The sequence below is a fragment of the Struthio camelus genome, chromosome Z (genome assembly GCF_040807025.1).
Source record: "Struthio camelus isolate bStrCam1 chromosome Z, bStrCam1.hap1, whole genome shotgun sequence".
In the NCBI taxonomy this organism is placed as follows: domain Eukaryota; kingdom Metazoa; phylum Chordata; class Aves; order Struthioniformes; family Struthionidae; genus Struthio; species Struthio camelus.
The window spans coordinates 75,835,175-75,854,709 of NC_090982.1; the positions used below are offsets into that span (position 1 = coordinate 75,835,175).

Sequence of the window (19,535 nt, forward strand, 5' to 3'; positions counted from 1 at the left end):
TGATGGGCAGAAAAGATTTATGCGGATGGGATTCTCTTCAAAAGATTGGAAATAAAAGAGCAAGGACTAAACTCTATTATTAATTTGGACCAAAAACATGTGCGTAGCATCAAACCGCCAGAACAATGATGGGTAGGAACCAGGTGGACTTTATTAGAGAGTGAGGAAGGGAATGTTTCTACTTTCTAATAGCTGCCAAGAAACATGCTTGTTTCAGCTTTTGTATGAAATGATAGATGGGTGCTTTGAAGCCCAAATCTCTTTGGTTTTACTCCTCCTCCCTCTGGGACATGGGTGCTGTGGATATTCATTACTCATGTTGGAAACATTTGCCACAGGAAGCTTCTGGAACAGAGTTTGGAAAGCCATGAAAGCCCTGATGGCAGCTGAAAACATCAGTGCTGTCCCAGCACTTGCTGAATCAAATTATAAAGTGCCAAGACAAATTAATGTGTGTCTCTGAGTTATTCCCAATTTACAGAGTCCGGGGTTTTCAAGCTCCTTTCCTACCAAGAAAATCCTCTCTCCTTGAAAAAGAAACCCCATTTTGGTGGCAGCAGCTTCCAAAATCTGGAACTGTGTTTAGAGAAGATCTGCTTCACTCTCCAGTAAATTCCTTTCCGTCTATCCTTGCCCAGTGAAATAACTGGAATATTTGTGTTTGCATTTTTTTCAAATCAGTATTTCCAGTAGTCATAAAGCACAGGCTAACGATCCGCTTCTGCAAGGCTATTTGTGGGCTAATTAATATTTATAGACTAAAGCAAGGCTTGAAAGCTAATCTATGAACAATGTGTTTAATGGTCCTGAACATCTGGCTTGAGAATCTACGATATCACTGAAATAAAATTAAGATGCCTGATGTTAGAGTTTCAAAATAAGGGCGAGAAATACAATAAAAGCATAAAGCGAGGAGATGCAACTCTCTCTTCTGAGCTGTGGGCTGAAATAGTGCAAACTGCAAGCTGCTCCTATTCCCAGGATTGTGGCTGAGATAACCGGTGGTGCAGGCAACAAACGGATTTTGTCCTCAGGGGGAAAAGCCGAGCCAGCAGCAGTCGAGTCTCTGTTCCTGAGCTGCAGTTTGCGCTGCCATGGCCAGTGTCTGTGCCATGTTGGGGCCACCGGGCTGGCAGAAGTGGCTGCCTTCCTGGGCGTCCCTCTATGGGGGCTGTTAGGTGGGAAATACTGGGGGCAACCACCTACGTTGACAACCTGGTTAGCACTTGTGCTCTGGGCAGATGTGCTTAGACTGAGCGTTTCTCATGCCCTAGGTTGACGTCCCCAGCCAACGTCTCCTCCTGTGGTGAGACTTGCCCTGGTGTCTCCCGTAGAAAGGACTGGAATATAAAGCAGACAGCAGTTTCTCCCCACTGTTCAGCAAATATCAATTACTCATCTGTTCCAGCATCTGCAAGGGTTTGAACAGCCTTCAAATCACTTCAAATCATTAATACCCCTTCTGTGGCTCATCTTAAAGAGAGAAAGAGACAGCCACAGCCCATATTCAAATCCCTGCTGCTTGAGGCTTATTTTCCTTCCCTGGGGTCAAAAAGAGGGTTTTCTGTGACTTTCCGAAGATTAGGATCTGGCTTTATTTCTCCCAACCCTGCGTAGAGAGTCCCCAGGCAGGGGAGTGAAGAGCGACGACAGCTGCCTCGTGCAGCTGCACTCGGCGAAGCTCGTGCGTTTTAGTGGCGATAACTCAGTTCCCTTGTTTAGCTGCGTCTGTGCTGGTTATGCTCTGCTGCCGCAGCTTTCTGCTGTGCTCAAGGCTTTTGACATTGGCAAATATCTCAGCTCCTCACTTCGCTCCTGGGTCTTGGCCTTCTGGCTGGCCGCATCCTGGTTTGTTCCCAGGATCTCTTTTGGAGTAGACTGACTTTTTCCTCCCAAAATGAAGCCTAGGTGAGCTTTGTTAAACTCAGAGACGGCCTTATGGATGGATGAATCCTCCAACCCCATCCCAGCAGGCCCCTGGTGCTCCCTCTTCCCTATCATCCCGTCATAGAACATGCAAACATAGCATCATGCTCTAAAAAAAGAAAAATCACTGTAGCAGGGCTGCAGCACAAACCTCACATTTCCTCAGGCCCACTGAACAGGAAGAAATACAGTAAAAAAAAAAGGAGGGGGGAATAATTCAAATGTAAAGCCATGGAGCACCACAGAGATCCTGGAGCAGCCCCAGGCAAACACAATGCAGAGCGGTCGGCCGCAGACAACCTGAGTTTGAGCCAGTCCATCTCGTTGCAGGGCTGGAGATTGTTCCCAGGGACTGATGCCTTTAGTAATGCTGTTGCAGCCTGTAGTTAAGTCTTTCTCACAGGCCAGGGAGCTACTTGCTCTCGGAAAGGCTGGTGGGGTGTGCAAGACTATGGGTAAACATTTGCAAAACAGTAGTCTGCAGTTATGGCATTCTGGAGGATACTAGTGGGTGGTTCAAAAAATATAATAAGGATATTATTATACCTATATAATTTGATTCTTTTAGTATAAAATAAGCCCCCAGTAAATGATATTTACTTGGCAGTGAAGAAATAAAATCTGGTTTGGCAGATGCATTTAGCACAACACTGGAAACTCAAGGGAAAAAATATTGCCTGGCTGAGTAAGCTGAACTGATGCTGAGAAACGGGGCTCTGTAAATCTGAATTCAACCCAGTTTTTCAGAGCTACTTACCCTGTCTCCTTCCACTGTCAGCCAACTGACAGAAATTCAATATTTTTCTTTTACTGAATGAAAACCATAGTCAGAAGCAGCCACTGGGTCAGAATCATATGCAAAACTCCTCTTGTGCTTTTGTTTCCTAATTGCTCTTGGAAGAATTTTCGGACTGGGCTGACGCAGTTGTGTGTGTGAATTTCCTGGCAAATAAGGAAGGTGACTGTGTCCAAAAGACATTTTAGAGTGTGAATTCACAGCCTTTCCATGTCTAATCAAGGAACGTAAACCATTAGCCACATGTTCTCCATTTCCATCACATTTTTTCACACTTAAACAAAAACATGCCAAAGAAAAGGTGCTACATTTTTTAATGCCCCCAAATAGGAACCACGGGAGTCCGTTAAATGCTGTGGCCATTTCCAGCATACAAATCAATTTTCCTTGTGGTGGTGAAGTGGTGAATAATGCCTGGTTTGTTTAAAGAAGCATGACTGATTTTGGATGAAGGATCCTGTCAGTTTGGCATTTTTCATTTTATTTATTGCACACAACCGTATAAAACCTGGTACTGATCTCAGTGCCAGGCTTACTAGTGGAAAAGCCGAAAGGACCGCATAACTCCTGGTGCAGCAAAGAGGTTCTCCTTCTGCAAGACACTTGCTGGACTCCTGAGAAATTATTTTCAATAACATGGCAGAGAAGGATTTCATCAGTTGGCATCTGCTGGCTTTATTTTTTCTTCCATTTTGCCTGTGTCAAGATGAATACATGGAGGTGAGCAGAAGATCTTATAAACCAGTGGCCAAAGTATTGCAAAGTCACCACCAGACTGGCCATAAAGGTTCCAGAAGCAGGGAAATATTGAAACAGCGGAGTCAACTTATAGAGTGGACTGTTGCTAATAGCACTTCTACAGACCAAAAAGTCCTGAGACCAGAGGTAGATGATGTAGAACTGACTACCTCAGATAGAGTCCAGGTACTCTGAATTAATCTTCTAAAGATAACTTTAAAGCTAATGAGATCTTTTTTTCTAAGATTACTAGTGATATATTTATGAAATGAATTTTATGAAAGCTGCTTACTGGTCTGTATCCTGCCAAGCTGCTTTATAGGATCTTTTAATGAACTAGTAGGACCAGCAGTGTTCTGGGACACTGGTACCAACATGCACAGCAGCCCGTTGTTTTGCCGAAACTATGATCCTATGCAATCGTGTGTTGTGATATACAGTCTCTTAGTTGTTTCAGAATATTTCTTGTTTAACACATTAGTATTAAATATGCTATTAATTCATTTGGAAGTGAAGGAAAATCATGGAATTTGCAGAGATATTTGGAAGGATTCAAATGGCAGTGAAAAAGTTTACTTATTAAATTATGTATAGAAAATATAGTCTTTTGAGCTTGAGACAAACAATGAAATTTTCAGTATTCACAATTATTATTCTAAGGAATAGCTTGAAAAAACAGGCACTAATGTTGTATCTCAGCTCCAAGTAGATGTAATAATGATATATCAAATTGACTTTCAGTTTCAGTGGAAAAAAACATTTGGAATGAAATGTTTTTAAAATCATGTGTAGTGCCTGCTTTTTAAACCGTAGCTCTTTTTATGCTGTTTACATGGCAATTTATACATTATAGTCATTAGCTCACAGCAAAGGGAAAATTGCATCATTTGATTATACATAAAATACTGCCATCAAAATTTAAAGGCAAAACTTTGAAGGACAGAAGATGAAGCTTTTTCTCACAGTAGGCAAAACTGTTTTGTTGCTTGGTATGTTTTTTAAGGCAACAACGTGGGTGTTTTGTTCCTATTTCTGATACAAATGATTGAGCTCTGTATAGTTTGCCTTTTGCCATTTGCGTTTTACAACTTTTTCAGATCTAACCATTATATTCTGAGTTCCAAAGATCAGGGACATGTGGATAAGCATTGAATAATAACCTGTTTCACGATAAGGAGACAGATTTGATTTTAGTACTGTGCTGGGCTTAAAGAACTGAAACACTTCCAAGTACTGGAATAGGTTTAATATACCGCTATGTTCCCTGTGTTTAAATTTTACAGTGTATTGCATTTTGAATTTCTTAGGCAGGATTTATATGTTCTGCAGTCCACTCAGAAAAATAGATATTTAACTTAGGTATGTTAAATTGCACTTACCGTATATAAGCAGTGTGAACAATCAGATATATAGTCCCATGAACCAGCTAGTGTATGTTTGTGTGTGTGTTCCTCTTTACTGCATAGGGACTTGTGCAGCTGCATACTACAGACCCTACAGTGGTGATAATTACAGAAGATTCTTCTTGACGTCAACATAATTTCAGATAATGCAGGATTTAATATAAAACTATGACTTTGTTAAGGGCCAAACTCTCCCTTGGACACAAAGTACCACTGTGATCTTTGGGGTGCCTGTGTTTCTCATCAGATAGTTTAGTACAATGTGTTTGGATTTGCCTGGTGGGGAAGAAGCTGTGACATTAAGACTGAGTCCAGCTAGCCTGAGTACAGCTGATGGCAGGTCATTCACCTGCCAGTCTGGTCCCTAGGAAGCAATCTTTGCTGGGGAAATGATGCCATTTTTGGCTTACTTAAATGAAATGGAGCATTAGCAGATGCACAACAGGGATAATCCATCACAGAGTGGCTGATGCAATCGGCATTTTCCATCTCGAGACGCTCTGGGTTTCCAGGCAGAGGGGGAGCAAAGGTGGCAGGGACATGTTTTAGGTTATAGCAAACCTCTTCCTTCTCCTTGAGCTATCTGGAAGCTGTTTGGCAACTGCAACAGCTGAAAAACACCCAAGCTGTGAATGGAAAGGTTTCGTCCCTAAAATCCCTACTTTCTTGATTGTCTTAGCCCTGGCTGGAGAATTTTACCCTTCTGCTAAAGTGTTTTAAACATCACATTCACTGTTGTGCCAAAGAGACAATAGTATTTATCTTTGCTGCACCGGCCAGTTTCCAGGCTGCTGGTAACTTCTGAAAAATATAAGGTGCATTTCTGAAGCACAAGAACTCTTAATGAATGATGAGAGCAAGACATGTTCTTCCTTCTTACGTTGCTTGAAAACCTTCAAATACCCCTGACCCTGTTGGCTTTTTGCCCTGAATTTTGGTGGTTTGTTTATTCCTTTGCAAGAGGAGGGAGGACTTTGGTGCCCACAGAGACAGGCTGTTTCTCTTTCAGCACAGGAAATGATTGATGGATGCACTTTGCTCTTCTGTATTGTCTTTGACAATATAAACAGAAACCCAGAAAATTAACCAGGAAATGGAAAGAGGGCTGGTTCTCCAATTCTGATTGCATCACAGGTTTAAATTAAAGGAATTTTATAGGCCATCTGCTCCCTAGAATTGCCTCCTACCTGCTAAATCAAAGGAAGTTCAACAAATATCCCCGGTGTCCTCATTTCTAGTTTTCCAACTGTACTAGGATATCAGTGTGGCAGATGCATTTCGTAAGCTGCTGAATCATATTCCTGTTCTGGAGAGCAATGCCAAAGATTCATCATGCAATAAAATTTATGTACAAATTGATGCATAGGACCCCTTTGGCAAGTAGGCTGCAATTAATCTTTATGTCCCATTTGAGTGTAATTTTACATTACGTGCAGATGTTTACTTTAAATGTGTTTTTCATGAAGTCCTCTGTTTTTAGAGATTAGAAAAGTATCCTGAATATCCATTGTTCTTGGCAGCTGATTATGAACATTTTTTCTCCTAGTCGAAGGATTAGTAAAGATAATAAGTCAATATTACTTCACAGCTTGCAGAAGTAGTTGTTTTGAAGTCAGTGGAACTGTTCTAATACAACCAGGCTGGCAGGACTTGCTCCCTTTCACATGTAATAACCTGTTGAGCTATTGGAGAGGTAATGTCTAACTGGTTATGACCAGTACTAGTGTCTATTTTAGAACAACCTTGCTGGTTAGCTAACAACGCTGTTCGGGATTTCAGAGCTCTGGGTAAGGAAATAAGTCTTACCTCTTCAGAGAGCCTTATACACTTGAGTAAGACTTCTTTTTGATACATGAAATCCAGATCCCTGGACTCATCCTTTTCCTTACCTATAATCCACAGTTAGATTGTAGATAACTTGAAGCACTTGGATATTTCTAGGCTGGTACTATCTATTTGCTCTTGACAGATGCTTCTATAGTTGGCCTTCCTACTTATCAGGAATATCAAGCGCTGCCAGAAAAGCGCTGGAGATTTCGAGCTCAGCACAACATTGAAAATCAGCGTTCCAGGGAGTGCAAAACATTTGCATAACTCCAGTCCTCTTGCATTTGGCTCCCCTTCAAGAATGGAAAACTAGCTGAAAGCAGGGCTACTTCTTATCTCATATTAGGAAAGCTTTGACCAGTACATCTGGAGATTGTCAGTTTTGTTCTTGCTAACAACTGGGAGAGATTAGACAGCAAGAAGCATACAGATGGGTCCTCCAGGGACATATAGTCCAGCAGGTAGAACTCATTTTTTCTCATACAGTATAGCCGTTATCAGAATGAGGGTAAACAGCATAGGACTGACCAAAAACCCATAATCCAAAGCCCTTCTGGCCACGGGCAATTGTTAAAATTTCCGTGCCTCTTTGAATACAATGCCCACTTTCTGAGCTCTCCAGCTGGCCTTTTTCCCCATGGCATCTTTGCCATCAGCACTTCCAGCTCAACAGTGCACGCGTCTGATCCATCGGAGCCACGGCAGTATTTTGGTGGCATAAAAGGTGTTTTCTATTTCCATAAAATTAAATTCCTGAGCCTTTTGAAATTAATGACTTCTTGGGGGTGTGCTTGGCATCATCCAAAAGATGGGCAATAAGCTTCAATGTTTCAGATCAAGCCAGCTGGTGGCCTCAAGGGTAGGAATACAGTGCAGCTATGTGTTTATTTGGCTGTTCCCAGCTCACCAGGGGCTCATTTGGTGCAGTTAAACCAGTAGGTCTGCTTTAGGCAAGTAGTTTGAGGATGATGAAGAACAGCAGTGAAAAGAAAGGAAAGGAAGACAAATAGGAGAATGATTAGAAAAAAAGTAGCAGTCAGACTGGTGTGACTATTCCCCAGCAGATCTTAAGCACTGCAGATTTGTACTTCAGGTTAATAGCAAAGAATTGTAGGGAAAAAGCAACAAAGAAGGAAAAATGAGAAGGAGGTAGAAGGACCTGGACCTCTACCTCAGCTGACCCACTGAAAGCTTTGTAACTGCTAAATCAACTTGATAGCCTAGTTATAAAATCTAACCAGAACTGAATGAGAATCCATTAGTCTAAATATAGCAATTTGGGAAAGAAAAGCAGTGAAATAAAACTCTATTAAACTATTACTACAGTAGCATAATGAACTCATTAGTTATTTATGTTGCTATGTGTTTCATCATATAAACAGGTTTTCATGCTTACACAACCTCAGCTATAAATAATCAATCAAATGTCCATAACACTTTATTCATGGTCAGTTTGACTTTTCTCACGTATCTTGGCACTTTTGTAGGTTCTTCTAACTTTAATAACCTGTAAATATGCAACTCTGGGGGCATTAACAGGAATTTGCTGCATGGACAATTTTGTATATCTCCTTTTGGCAGTCCAGCCCAGTTTTCTCCAGGTTTAGCAGAGGACAGCTCACTGCTGAAGGCCAAAGGAAGGCCTTTGTTTCCTGCCACTTGTTGCACTTAGGCTTGTTTGTCAGCAAAGGGTCTTTGCTGAAATCTGGTGTCAGTGAAAAGCAGGTTAGGAACCTAATGATATATTCATCTAACTTTCGTTACTCAGTATTATTTTATTTCCAAATCCCCCATTTTTTAACACAGCAGCTTTTTTTTTCCCTCTCTACGTTCATATAGCTCTTAGAACACTTGAAGAGCTTTTTTCCTTAAGTCTTCCAAAAATAACATCTTTGGGGGAATCCAAGTTTGGTAGATTTCAGTTCAGATAAGAAGTGTTTTGAAAACTTACGCAAATATATAAACTGAGGATATATAATGAAGACCCTGTAACCAACATGCATATGATTGATGCATTCCATGAATGAGTTACTTAATACCTATTTTTGTGCACTTAGCCCCCACAAACGGGACCGCAGAATCCAGACTGCAGTACCTGCTGCCGTGGTGATTTTGGTGTTCGACTCTACCAAGGGCCCCCAGGACCTCCCGGGCCCCCTGGGATGCCAGGTAAAGATGTTTAATTGATTCTTGATCAGCATATATTTACAGGCTACACATTACAGGATATTCTATGAGAATGGTCTAAACATCAGAATTTGGGGAGAGATGTGGAAACGGGTTTTTCTGTAATTTCAGGGAAGATAGGGGAAGATAGGGAAGATAGTCTAACTGAAAAGTTAGACCCTGAAGTCTACTCCAGTGAAAAACAATTTGTTAATAAAATTCAGCTTTCAGAAATTCATACTGAAAGTAGTCTTCTTGCATTTCTAGGCCAAATTGCTCTCTCTTCTTAAAGCTGCATGAAACTTCCATTAAAGCTGGGAGAACTTGTTCCCTGGAGTTGATTATTGCTTTCACCATTGAATATCCAGCAATGCTAAATTATGCTGCATTTAGGAGTTTTTTTTATCTAGTGTACTGCAAACCAAATTTTTACAGAGACACATACGCTCTATTCTCTCATGGAAATTTCTTCTTCTACTCTTTTCATGTTGTCTTCCCTAACACAAAATAATTTATTTATTAAAAACACACACAGAATAACAGGATACATAAGAAAAGGGTGTAATTTGATCTAGTAATTGGTATGGAAAAAGATAAACCTGTAGAAGGCAAAAAGACAGTTGTACCTTGGTGTAAGCTTGTTATGGTGGCTACCTTCATGAAATGGTCGTTTCTAAAGCAGATATGTAAAGTAAATTAACATGTTACTGACTGATAGATTTGTCTCATCTTCCTAACCTTTTCTCTTCTGTTACTACAATAAAAATATTATTTCGTTATCCTTCTGTCTCACAAATTTACTGACAGTTAAGAAATAATAGATAACAATACACAAAAAATTGAAGCAGCCTTTCCTTAAGGTGATTTTAGGTACTATGAGAGGAACATTTTCCAGTAATAGGTACATCTGACTTACTATTCTAAATGAAGTGTTTAAAGAATTAGCTTCAGATTGCAAAAATACGAAAATAAATTGTTACTTTGACATATTTTGGTATTAGGCATAATTAGGTATTAGGCGTATTTGGTATTAGCCTGCTACGAGCTAGAATTTATTTCATGCATCAATGCTTTGTAAGAATAGTATTGATCATTGCCAATGTAGGAGAAATGTAACAGTGAGGCCTCTCATGCTGAAATATTGCTGTATGTATTAAAGAGTTGCCTTCTTGGAAGTGGGACAAGACTTTGTGTTATGCCCAGACTTTCAGGGCTGCCAGTCAGTACGCTGCTGTGGCCGCATCTAGGCACGGTGGAGACCCAGCTTTGCCCTTCCCTCATGCGAGAACGTGACTCAGTCGCACCCTCATGCTGCCAAAAGACACCACAAACGCTTGCTCCACGGCATCCTTCTGCAGCCGAGAATTTCTGTCTCCTTCATCTGCTGCATTTTGTATCGTTACACACCTAAAGGAAATGACAACAGCTGCAGTTCACTTGATTGATTGATTCAAATACCACTTTCACACTTCTGTTCTAAACAGAGAAGTGGTTCTTGTTTTATATGAAAGATCTTTCTTTTAATTTTTAAAGGCTATCGATTTCTCCATTCAAACAAAAAATGTGCTTATTTACATCTACCATTTAGCTTCCTTGTTTGATGTCAATTTTTTTCTCCATACAAAAACTTTGAAGAATCACTTACTCATTAGATTTGACCTCAAACAATACCGTTCTTCTTGCAAATTCACAATTAGAGTCACTAATCGCTTTTCATTAAAGAACAAGAAGAGCTGTGAAGGATCTCGTTTCAATTCAGGTAGAATTAGATCAATGATTACATTAACTAAACCCCTTAGTAATTAATTTAAAGGCCAGGATCTTGCTTCAGGTAAGCATAAGAATTATTCAGTTATTCTAGCCAGCTTTAAAATTTTGTCAGTCGCAGACATTTGCTCAGTAATTTCCTCAATAAACATCAGAAAGTAAGTAATACTACAGATGCAGAAACACCTTTCTACAATGACTCCCTTTATATGAAACCACCTCAGAAAAGCTTCATTATAGGACTTTTGTCTTTCTTTAAGTTTAGGAATGACCAGTCAACCCCTTCGAGGTGACCTGCACCCTGAGAATGGAGACCCTCAAATGTCTTTTAGCTAGTTTAAGGTTACCACCATTCTCCATTTGCAACATGCATTTTAAAGATAGCAAAATGTTCCTCCAAATTATCCTATGAAAGCAACAAGAAACAAGATTTTGCACACAAGGAAAAGCAGAAGCGCCCACATGGACCATCTGGTATGTCCCCACCGGGCAGTGGCCTTCGCTTTCCCTGAGCCTTGCATCCGCCAAGGTTTCTTCCTGTGCAACTGCCTGGTCCTACAGCTAGCAGCTCAGGGACCTGAGGCATCTGCAGTTCGTACAGCAACACCAAGGTCGCATGAGGGTTAACTCTTAAACATAATCGCATCTCCTTTTGGAAATTTGCTCGTCAAAACCTTAACCTTCACCTTAACCACACAGCTTGTCCGTTGGCAGCTCACTATGGGTCTTATGACACTGAAAAGCGTGTGTGTAGTGAACTGGTGGAAAAGAAACCCGTCACGGGTATCTGTTAGAATACATTATATAAAGTTCTTTAAGTCAAACAGAAAGCTGTTTCTTTTAAGGAAATCATGGAAACAATGGAAATAATGGAGCAACAGGCCAGGAAGGAGCCAAAGGTGAGAAAGGAGACAAAGGAGATATGGGACCGAGGGGAGAGCGTGGCCATCACGGACCCAAAGGCGAGAAGGGTTACCCTGGGATTCCCCCAGAGCTGCAGGTACAAAATCTCTGGCTCGTGCTGTCTGCAGCAGTGTTTGGGTTAGGGAGGTTATGGAGCTTTCTCCTCTGCAAAGCTGTGCCTAATTACCATAGGATACTTGCGAAGCAAATCCATCTGTAACAGAATACGCTATAGAGTGACATATATAGCACTTGTCAGGACTGAGAAATGTGCTCTGCCAGATCTTCCTGGAAAAGAAAGACACCAGGGCTTAGCCTTTCTTCAGAGTAAGAATCCAGCTGCAAAATGAGCAGGAAGAAGCATATACCGTTCCCTTTCAGGGCAGAAAGCCAATATCTGGATCATTAACGAAGAGTAAATGGCACCATTGTTTTCCCATTAGGCTAGATCACATACCTAACTCCGCACTTCCTAGGCCATACGAGAATAGTAAAGGCGTCACTCAGGCCCACGCTTTTGAGGTCTGCCAGGCCCTATGAGATTTGCAGCGGCATATATATCCAAATCCTCAAAAGTATTGGGTCAAAACCTTTGCGTGAAGTCCAGAGTTTTTAGGTTTTGAAAAATGCTGCCCAGCAACTATCTGTGTTTATTTAAAGTATCCCAGCACCTTAAAAATGTTGCTCTGCATTACGTGGGTTATTTCCGTACAGCTGCCATGAGGGAGAAGCAGGTAGGTTCTGCCTATGATTCAGCTATCCAAAAGCCAGGCGAGCATGACGTGGGTTCAGAGTTGAGCTGTCAGCTCTGCTGAGGGATGAGGTATATTTGTTTGGGCTCGCTGCTGTGTCAACCTAGCTAAGTTGTGCATGGCTTTTGGATTAGAGCTTCTTCATATCTTCAGAAAAAACATGAAAATTAACTAGTCACTAGTAAACCAACATGTGTGCAATGGGGGAAAATAGCTTTGGATTTCTTGGCATTGTATATATTTGAAAGCTCAGCCCTAGGTTGCATGGAGATGGGATAACTGCATGGAATAAAATTCAGCCTGAAAATGATTTCCAAAATTAATGGGTTTTGCAATACTCTTGCAATTCTAAAATGAGCTATCAAGTATTTCTCCTAATATTAAGGTAGTGGCAGTAATAATAAGTAAGTTAAATACTGAACAGTTAAAAATGATCAAAATAAAGGCTCATATTGCAATACTTGCTTTAAAGTAAATCTCTTCACTGTATTTAACAGACATGCTTAAAAAATCTTGACCCAGTAAGCACATAGTTTCTCGTCAACATCGTGCTTTTAGAGAGGGGATAGGGAGAGGAGAAAACACTTTTGAATACAATGCCATTAAGCGCAGGATTATTTTGAAAGATAGCTGTGTCCATGTTGATCTGCTACTTCAAAATGGGACATAGGGAGAAAAGACACCTTTTTCAACTCTTTTGGTGAGCCCAAGAAAAGTAGCTCGGGGTCAAAGGGAATGTGAATTGGAATCTAGACAAAAAGTAATAAATTCCATCAAGCTGCCATTGCAGCTGCTTTGCTTTAACGCATGATGAACTTTGACATGATCCTGGCTAAGAAACAAGAAGTTAACAGTTTGCTGTTATAGTAAATGCATACATGCAGGGATAAGGAAAATAAGCCCAGGCTTTGAGCTCACATCTGGTGCTCCTCAGATTTCTGAGCAGATGATAGCTTACGATTTCCAGTGTCGGATCCGAACTTGCATTTGATTTTGTCTGTTCCAATTTCATTCTCGTTTGGATCTGAAATCAAAAGAGCATTTTTTTTTCTTTTTAATTCCTATGTAGCTGAAATCTCATGAAAAATCACTTTTGTGAGCAGTAACAACTGTAACTGAACACTTTTCATCTAAGAAGTTGAGAGATAGAAATAAAATGTTTGTCCCTTCGTAGTCTTCTGGCATTCAGGTGCAGTGGCTCTGCTTGTGTCCCCTCCACTGACAGTCAGCTGGGGGACCTCAGCCTCGCAGACGGGATGGCCCCTTTCCCTGCCTAGGTAGATGGTTTTGCACTGCTTCCTATGAAATATTTTCCACAACTGATGCATCTCACTGCAAGAAGGTTAATAGGAAGTTCAAGCACAGTTTTCACGTTCTTAGTTTCCTCTTTTGATCTCCATCACCCTCTGTCATTACTGAGGGATACAGAGCACCTGGTAAGAGAGAAAAAGCAGTGACTGCTGAATCCCAGTCACTTTACTTCTAGGACACCTCTAATAAAAATGCTTCATGCATCTCTGAAAGTAGTTAACAAGAAATACTAATGTGTATGGATTTTTATCATGCACGATTTATTTCACACTTTCAGTTAAAAGCAATATCCAGCTTACATGCATTGGGGAACATATAAAAACTAATTAAATTATTTTTATGCAAAACACCACATATTTCAGTGCCACTTTTCTATTGCATCATTCTAGAGAGAATTTAAGGTAAATAAAATCCCAAACTAAGGTCCTGACCTGCAAACACTTGCCCATACACTTACTTTTACAGTTATGAATAGCCCAATTGAACGTAAGGAAGCTAGTCCTCTTCCAATTTCATTCAATGGGAGATTTGTTACTGGAGTTTAATGGCCTTGGATCAGACCCTAGAAGAACATCTCTGTCAGGAAAATAAACAGACCGCAAATACGAGATGAAATTCTGTAGCTGACTCCCTATATTTGTGCATTTTATGAATAACGGACTAAATAAGAACTGCATTTGTGTAGGTTGCATTCATGGCTTCCATGGCTACACACTTCAGTAACCAGAACAGTGGCATCATCTTCAGTAGTGTTGAAACCAATGTCGGCAATTTCTTTGATGTCATGACTGGTAGATTTGGAGCTCCAGTGAACGGTGAGTGCTTGCAAAACAAAATAACATAATTCTGGGAGCTATGGGGAGAAGTGTGGCTAATAGTGATGAGAAAATAGTAGTGCATTTGCACAAGGCGCTGATGAGGCTCATGGGAATAGCCTGTGTAGCTCTTGCCTTCAGGAAAAATGAGACTGGAAACACAGCAAACCAGGAGAAGGCTCGCCAATGGCATTAGTGCTGGCCTCAAGGCAGGAGGAGGATGCATGGCCAGTGGTGCGGAGGAAGCGGGACAGCCTGCATTTAGACCTTTAGCGCTTCTGCTGCCATGATGAGAAAGCCATGGCCTCACATCACAGCGTCAGCTCTGCAGTTGCCTTCTCCTGCCTCCTGTCACCCCCACTGTCCCTGCTTTCCCCTGCGCCATGAGCTGGGCCAGATGTGGCTAGAAATGAGGCATTACAGGTTTTCCTGAGTCATTTTTCATCTGTGTCAATCCCCCAATTCACACAGCTGTGGTGCGGATGGATGGCCACATGCCTAACCAAAAATACGTCTAAGCAAAGCCTGAGATCATCGTCCTTCACCTGGCTTTTCTCACCCTTCCACTCATTTACGTCCCGCTGTGAAAAGCGACATTAGCATAAATGAAAGTCAGGCCTCCAAGCTTGCTGTGGCACTTGTCTTGCAGACAATTAGGAGCATGTGTGATTTTCCTCACAGATCTGCCTCCCTTTGAGATTAAGGTATATGTGGGCATTAAACTTTCACCTATAACGATTTAATGACTTTGATACTAATGCTAAGCTCACAGCACCCAGAACGTTGCAGGGTTAATGCTACAGCCCTTGCTGCTGAGGATCCAGAAGTTTCTCCTCCGTCCTATGGGAGCCTCATAGACCTCGTGACATGTAACGTGGTTGTACTGATGGCATTGCCAGTGCCTTTCGAAGAGCTGAATAGAAAAGGGTGAGGGCAAGGGGTGGCCTGTGCAAGGGCAGAGAGCAAAGGCTGCGTCCGTGTCATGCAGGACGCAGTGTGGCAGGCACGCAGCAGCAGGTGCTGTTACAAGGCTCGTGCCCTGTCCGACCTGGGATGGCCTCTGGGGCTGAGCAGGAGCTGCCCTGGAGACTGCCCTTTCGGGAATAGGTGGGAGCGGGAGAGCAAGGAGGAAAAGGTGAAAGAGGGGTTACTAGGCTCAGCCTCCGGGAAACTTCCGTTTTGGAGAGACGGAAGGGATGAGCGGTCCTGCATGTGCCCAAGGGCCATCACTTCTCTGGAATGGCATGTGGCTGAACCCCTGTCATTCACAGAACAAAAATTAGTCAGATTTTGGCACACTGTAAGTGGAAGTGAAATACCCATTGACGACTGAAAGGTGAATTTGGCTTCAGCTGTTAGGATTTCTAAGCAAGAAGCACCAGCCTGTAGCATGACTACCTCATTCTATGAAGCAAACACGTTATAAATGTTTAACCTTTTCAGGGGTGTATTTCTTTACCTTCAATATGATGAAACATGAAGATGTGGAGGAAGTGTACGTGTACCTAATGCATAATGGCAATACTGTTTTCAGCTTATATAGGTAAGTGGAGAGCCAGGCCATTTTCACTGCAGAAGACATGTTTGCACAGATGTGAATTCTTGCTTACGTTGCAAGAAATGTGAAATTGTTCCTTTTTGGAAGGAAAACAGTAGGGTGAAATAAACAACAAAAAAATTGTATTGTATTTTGCCCTACTCAACTTGCAGATTTGGATCATATCTGCCACAGAACATGTGCCTAAAATTTAGCCTTGATTAGAAGTTCCTCAAAGTTTGAGGAAAGGAATTAACATTGCAAATCAGGGTTTGAGTCCTGTGGTAACATGCTGTTACTCTGTTAAAAACATACCTCCATCTTCGTTCAACCTGTAAGAGAAGGGGAGTAATGCAGTATGCAGCAATTAATAATAGTCTTGTTAAAGATTAGAGGAAAGCAGGTTACTTTAGAAGAGAGCAGTAGTACTGCAGTAGTAAGGAGTAAGTAACTACAGGAGTAAGAAGCAAAGGAGTAAAAAGCAAAAGCTCCATTTACTGGCTTTATTGTTAACATATCTTGATTAAAAAGTTTTTGAATTGTTTGTGTTACTTGAGAATAATGAAGAATAGGATACACTTTTAGCATAGCAACTCGTGTAATGGACAGGTCAAGAGCTAGTAGCCAGATTAATACCTGGGGAAAAAAAAAAGTATCTTTATTATTATTCACTTAATACCAACAACGAGCCGGATGCCAAAATCAAGCTTTTTCTTGAGCCTTCATAAACAGACAGAAAAGTTTAGACTCATCACACAGTATTTTAGGCACCTTGAAGACAGCAGATTCATTTAAGTTGTCTAGGCTTCTTCAACAGCCAGTAGCCGAGGCACCTCCAACGGGTGTTTCGTTCCCCCTTAAATCTTACAAAAGAAAAAGTACTCAGCTATTTTTCCTGAAGCATTAATGTCAGAAAAGACAACAGGTGGAAGAAAGGAAACCAACACACATGCAAAGTCAGCAGGTTAGCCCACGTTGGACAGATCTAAGTTCAAGCAAAGGGCCTTAGGCCGGAGTGAACTGTCTACTGGCAGCAGGGAGTGCAGGTACTCAGCTTACATGAGACTCCTGACCGGCGGGCATGCAAAATTAGCTGAGATAAATCCAAGGGAAAAGAGCATAATGCGAAATCCAGAGCGCTGTGAAGAATGAGTAGAGTTTTATTTTAAACAATAAATTTGCTTTGGTGCTCCACATAAAACCCGAGTAAGTTAAACTTCCAGAATTTCAGAAAGGAAGGAAATAATGCACTGAAATAAGGTGCACGATTTGACTAGTAGATCAGATGCACAAAGATGCCCAAATTTTCAGGTAAAGCAGATAAAAGATGTTAGCAAACCTTGGAGGGAAGTTTTGCTCAGGATAGCAATGTGCTTCCTTGGATTTGTTTTTTTTTTTTTCCAAGTTATTTGCTTGGTCATTGTCAATAAAGAAAGAGCTGAGCTGTTGTAAAATATTCATCCTTAGCTATGAATCAAAAGGGAAAGCAGACACTTCAGGAAACAGTGCGGTGCTAAAACTTGCCAAGGGAGATGAAGTTTGGCTGCGAATGGGAAATGGAGCCCTCCACGGGGACCACCAACGCTTCTCCACTTTTGCTGGGTTTCTTCTTTTTGAAACGAAGTAAAAAAAGAAACAACCAAAAAGATATTCATCTGAGGAAGCTTCTTTTTTGAGCTAACATTTTTCTCTGGACTACGGAATAGCATTATGGTGAAAAAGATCAAGAAGGCTTGTTTGGATGCAGCGCGTTGCTATTTGTGTATCAGAGATGAGCTGAATACATTGGGTAGTTGACACGATTACAGATCCGCAGAAGATATATTGTCATCTAGGTTGCATCTAATGGAGTATTAAATGTTGCTATTGCTCTCTTCACCAACGTAACTGAAAAAGAAAGGCAAAGGAGTTTAACATGATTTAGAGAGCAGTTTGCGCAGTTAAGTCAATTTTGTCTGTAAATACACTTAATTGTACGTCAGGAATTGAACAATGGATTCATGGTTTTTTGTTCCTTTATTCAGTCCTTTTTACACGTTCATTTAAGCTTGCATTATGGAAACAGGCCTGAATGAGTTATAAGTAAGCTCAGCTGAGAGCAGATTTACAGGAGGAAGGCCTAGAAAGAACTTTACAAATAGGAGAAAAAATGTGAAAATAAAGATGTCAAGAATTCAGGTTTATTGCATTGCCATCTCAAACCTCTGATGATGCATTTGGTGTCATTTTTTGTAGATTTTTAGTACATATTTACTCAAAAAAAAGAAAATGAGTGGTAGTAATTCTTGCCTTAGTAGCAGCTTAAAACTAAGGTAATTTAGCCTTCAGGGTGCAGTGGTCAGACAGAGGAACCGTATGTTCCTTCCTAGCCTTTAGATTTTTGAAACCTGATGTAGTTGAATGCAGGGTGTCAAGGCAGAGCCATAGACGCTGGAGAGGTTGCGAATTTGTTGGCAGCACACACAGAGAAACACGTATTTTGTGGAGTTTGAAGCTCTTTTAGAAGGATATACATTGTTATACTGCATATTTACTTAACAGTGGAGTTGTTGATACAGTTTGCTTACCAGCCTGCCAAGAGCCAGTATTTCAGGAGAAGAAATTGCAGCCTGGCAAAGCAGTAGCTAACCCAGTTCAATATTTAACTGGTAAAAGGAAACATTGACTAGCTTAGAAGTTCTGATCACAGTAAACTGGATCGTTCTTCAGCATTATTTGCTCTCCAGTTTTTCAGAGTTTGGGTACCTGAAATCTTATCTTGCTCTTTTTTATTTAAGAATGATCCTATCAGCACCAAATAGGCTACACAAATACTGAGGTTTGAACGTGTGCATCTTCCGCATATTCTGGCTCTCCACACAAAAACGGATGAAAGATACATTACATTTTAGCAGGGATTTGCACCAGACATTCCGTGACATTAATGCATAACAAGCAGGTGAGGTTAGAACAAATGCAAACTCTGTTCAATATTTATTTGAATTTCTTTTATATAGGATAAAGATACCATTACCAGTACAACGGAGTAAAAGAATCAAAATATGCCCTAAGGATTTGTATGTCCTTGTACACATTCTTAGTTTGTGTAAACAACATCTTGTGATGAAAAATGCATGCTAGTACTTGATGATTAGGACTTGTTATTTTTTCATTTTATGCATCAACCACTGAAAATATTAATGAACTATCCTCTGATAGTTTATTTTACTTCATTTTCTTTTTATGAATTTGGGGTAGGTTTGCACCACATAGACTTTCAAAACCTGAGACCATGTTATTTCAATAAGCATTTTAGTGACATTTTGGCATGCCTTCAAACTAAAATCCACCCACTAGGTAATCAGATAATGTTATTCTTTTGGAATTAAATGCACAAAGCCTGTATGATATACAGCATAATGAGCTAACTTTCACGGTAAGAAAAATCTTTAAAAAAATTATTTCTTGTTGTGTTAGGAATGTTTGCTTACTGTGTAAAACATACATTTACCCAATAAAGTTTAATAGTTGTAAAACTGTAATGGTTTGTTCACATCTATATTTACTACAACATATCTGAGATCAGCCAAGGACCTTTACCACTAGGAAACTATG

At 40.7% G+C, this 19,535-nt stretch overlaps 1 protein-coding gene across 2 annotated transcripts; it reads left to right on the plus strand.

Annotated features, from left to right (window-relative positions):
- Positions 1-3,198: 3,198 nt before the first annotated feature.
- LOC138064790 (complement C1q tumor necrosis factor-related protein 3) lies at positions 3,199-19,462 on the plus strand. Of its 2 annotated transcripts, none has more exons than XM_068928720.1 (6): positions 3,199-3,646; positions 8,748-8,859; positions 11,469-11,623; positions 14,275-14,404; positions 15,848-15,947; positions 17,409-19,462. In XM_068928720.1, exons 1-6 carry the CDS (start codon positions 3,359-3,361, stop codon positions 17,566-17,568), a joined length of 945 nt encoding a protein of 314 aa, XP_068784821.1. In that variant the 5' UTR covers positions 3,199-3,358; the 3' UTR covers positions 17,569-19,462. The 2 variants fall into 2 exon arrangements, with proteins under 2 accessions (XP_068784821.1, XP_068784822.1); XM_068928721.1 differs by having other exon boundaries at positions 3,202-3,442.
- The last annotated feature ends 73 nt before the right edge of the window (positions 19,463-19,535 follow it).

Bases quoted from the DNA above. Each gene is read 5' to 3' on its own strand.
- LOC138064790 (XM_068928720.1), top strand. From the start codon at position 3,359: ATGGCAGAGAAGGATTTCATCAGTTGGCATCTGCTGGCTTTATTTTTT. The intron at 8,860-11,468 runs GTAAAGATGTTT...GTTTCTTTTAAG, and splicing joins CGGGCCCCCTGGGATGCCAG to GAAATCATGGAAACAATGGA. The intron at 15,948-17,408 runs GTAAGTGGAGAG...ATTCATCCTTAG, and splicing joins ACTGTTTTCAGCTTATATAG to CTATGAATCAAAAGGGAAAG.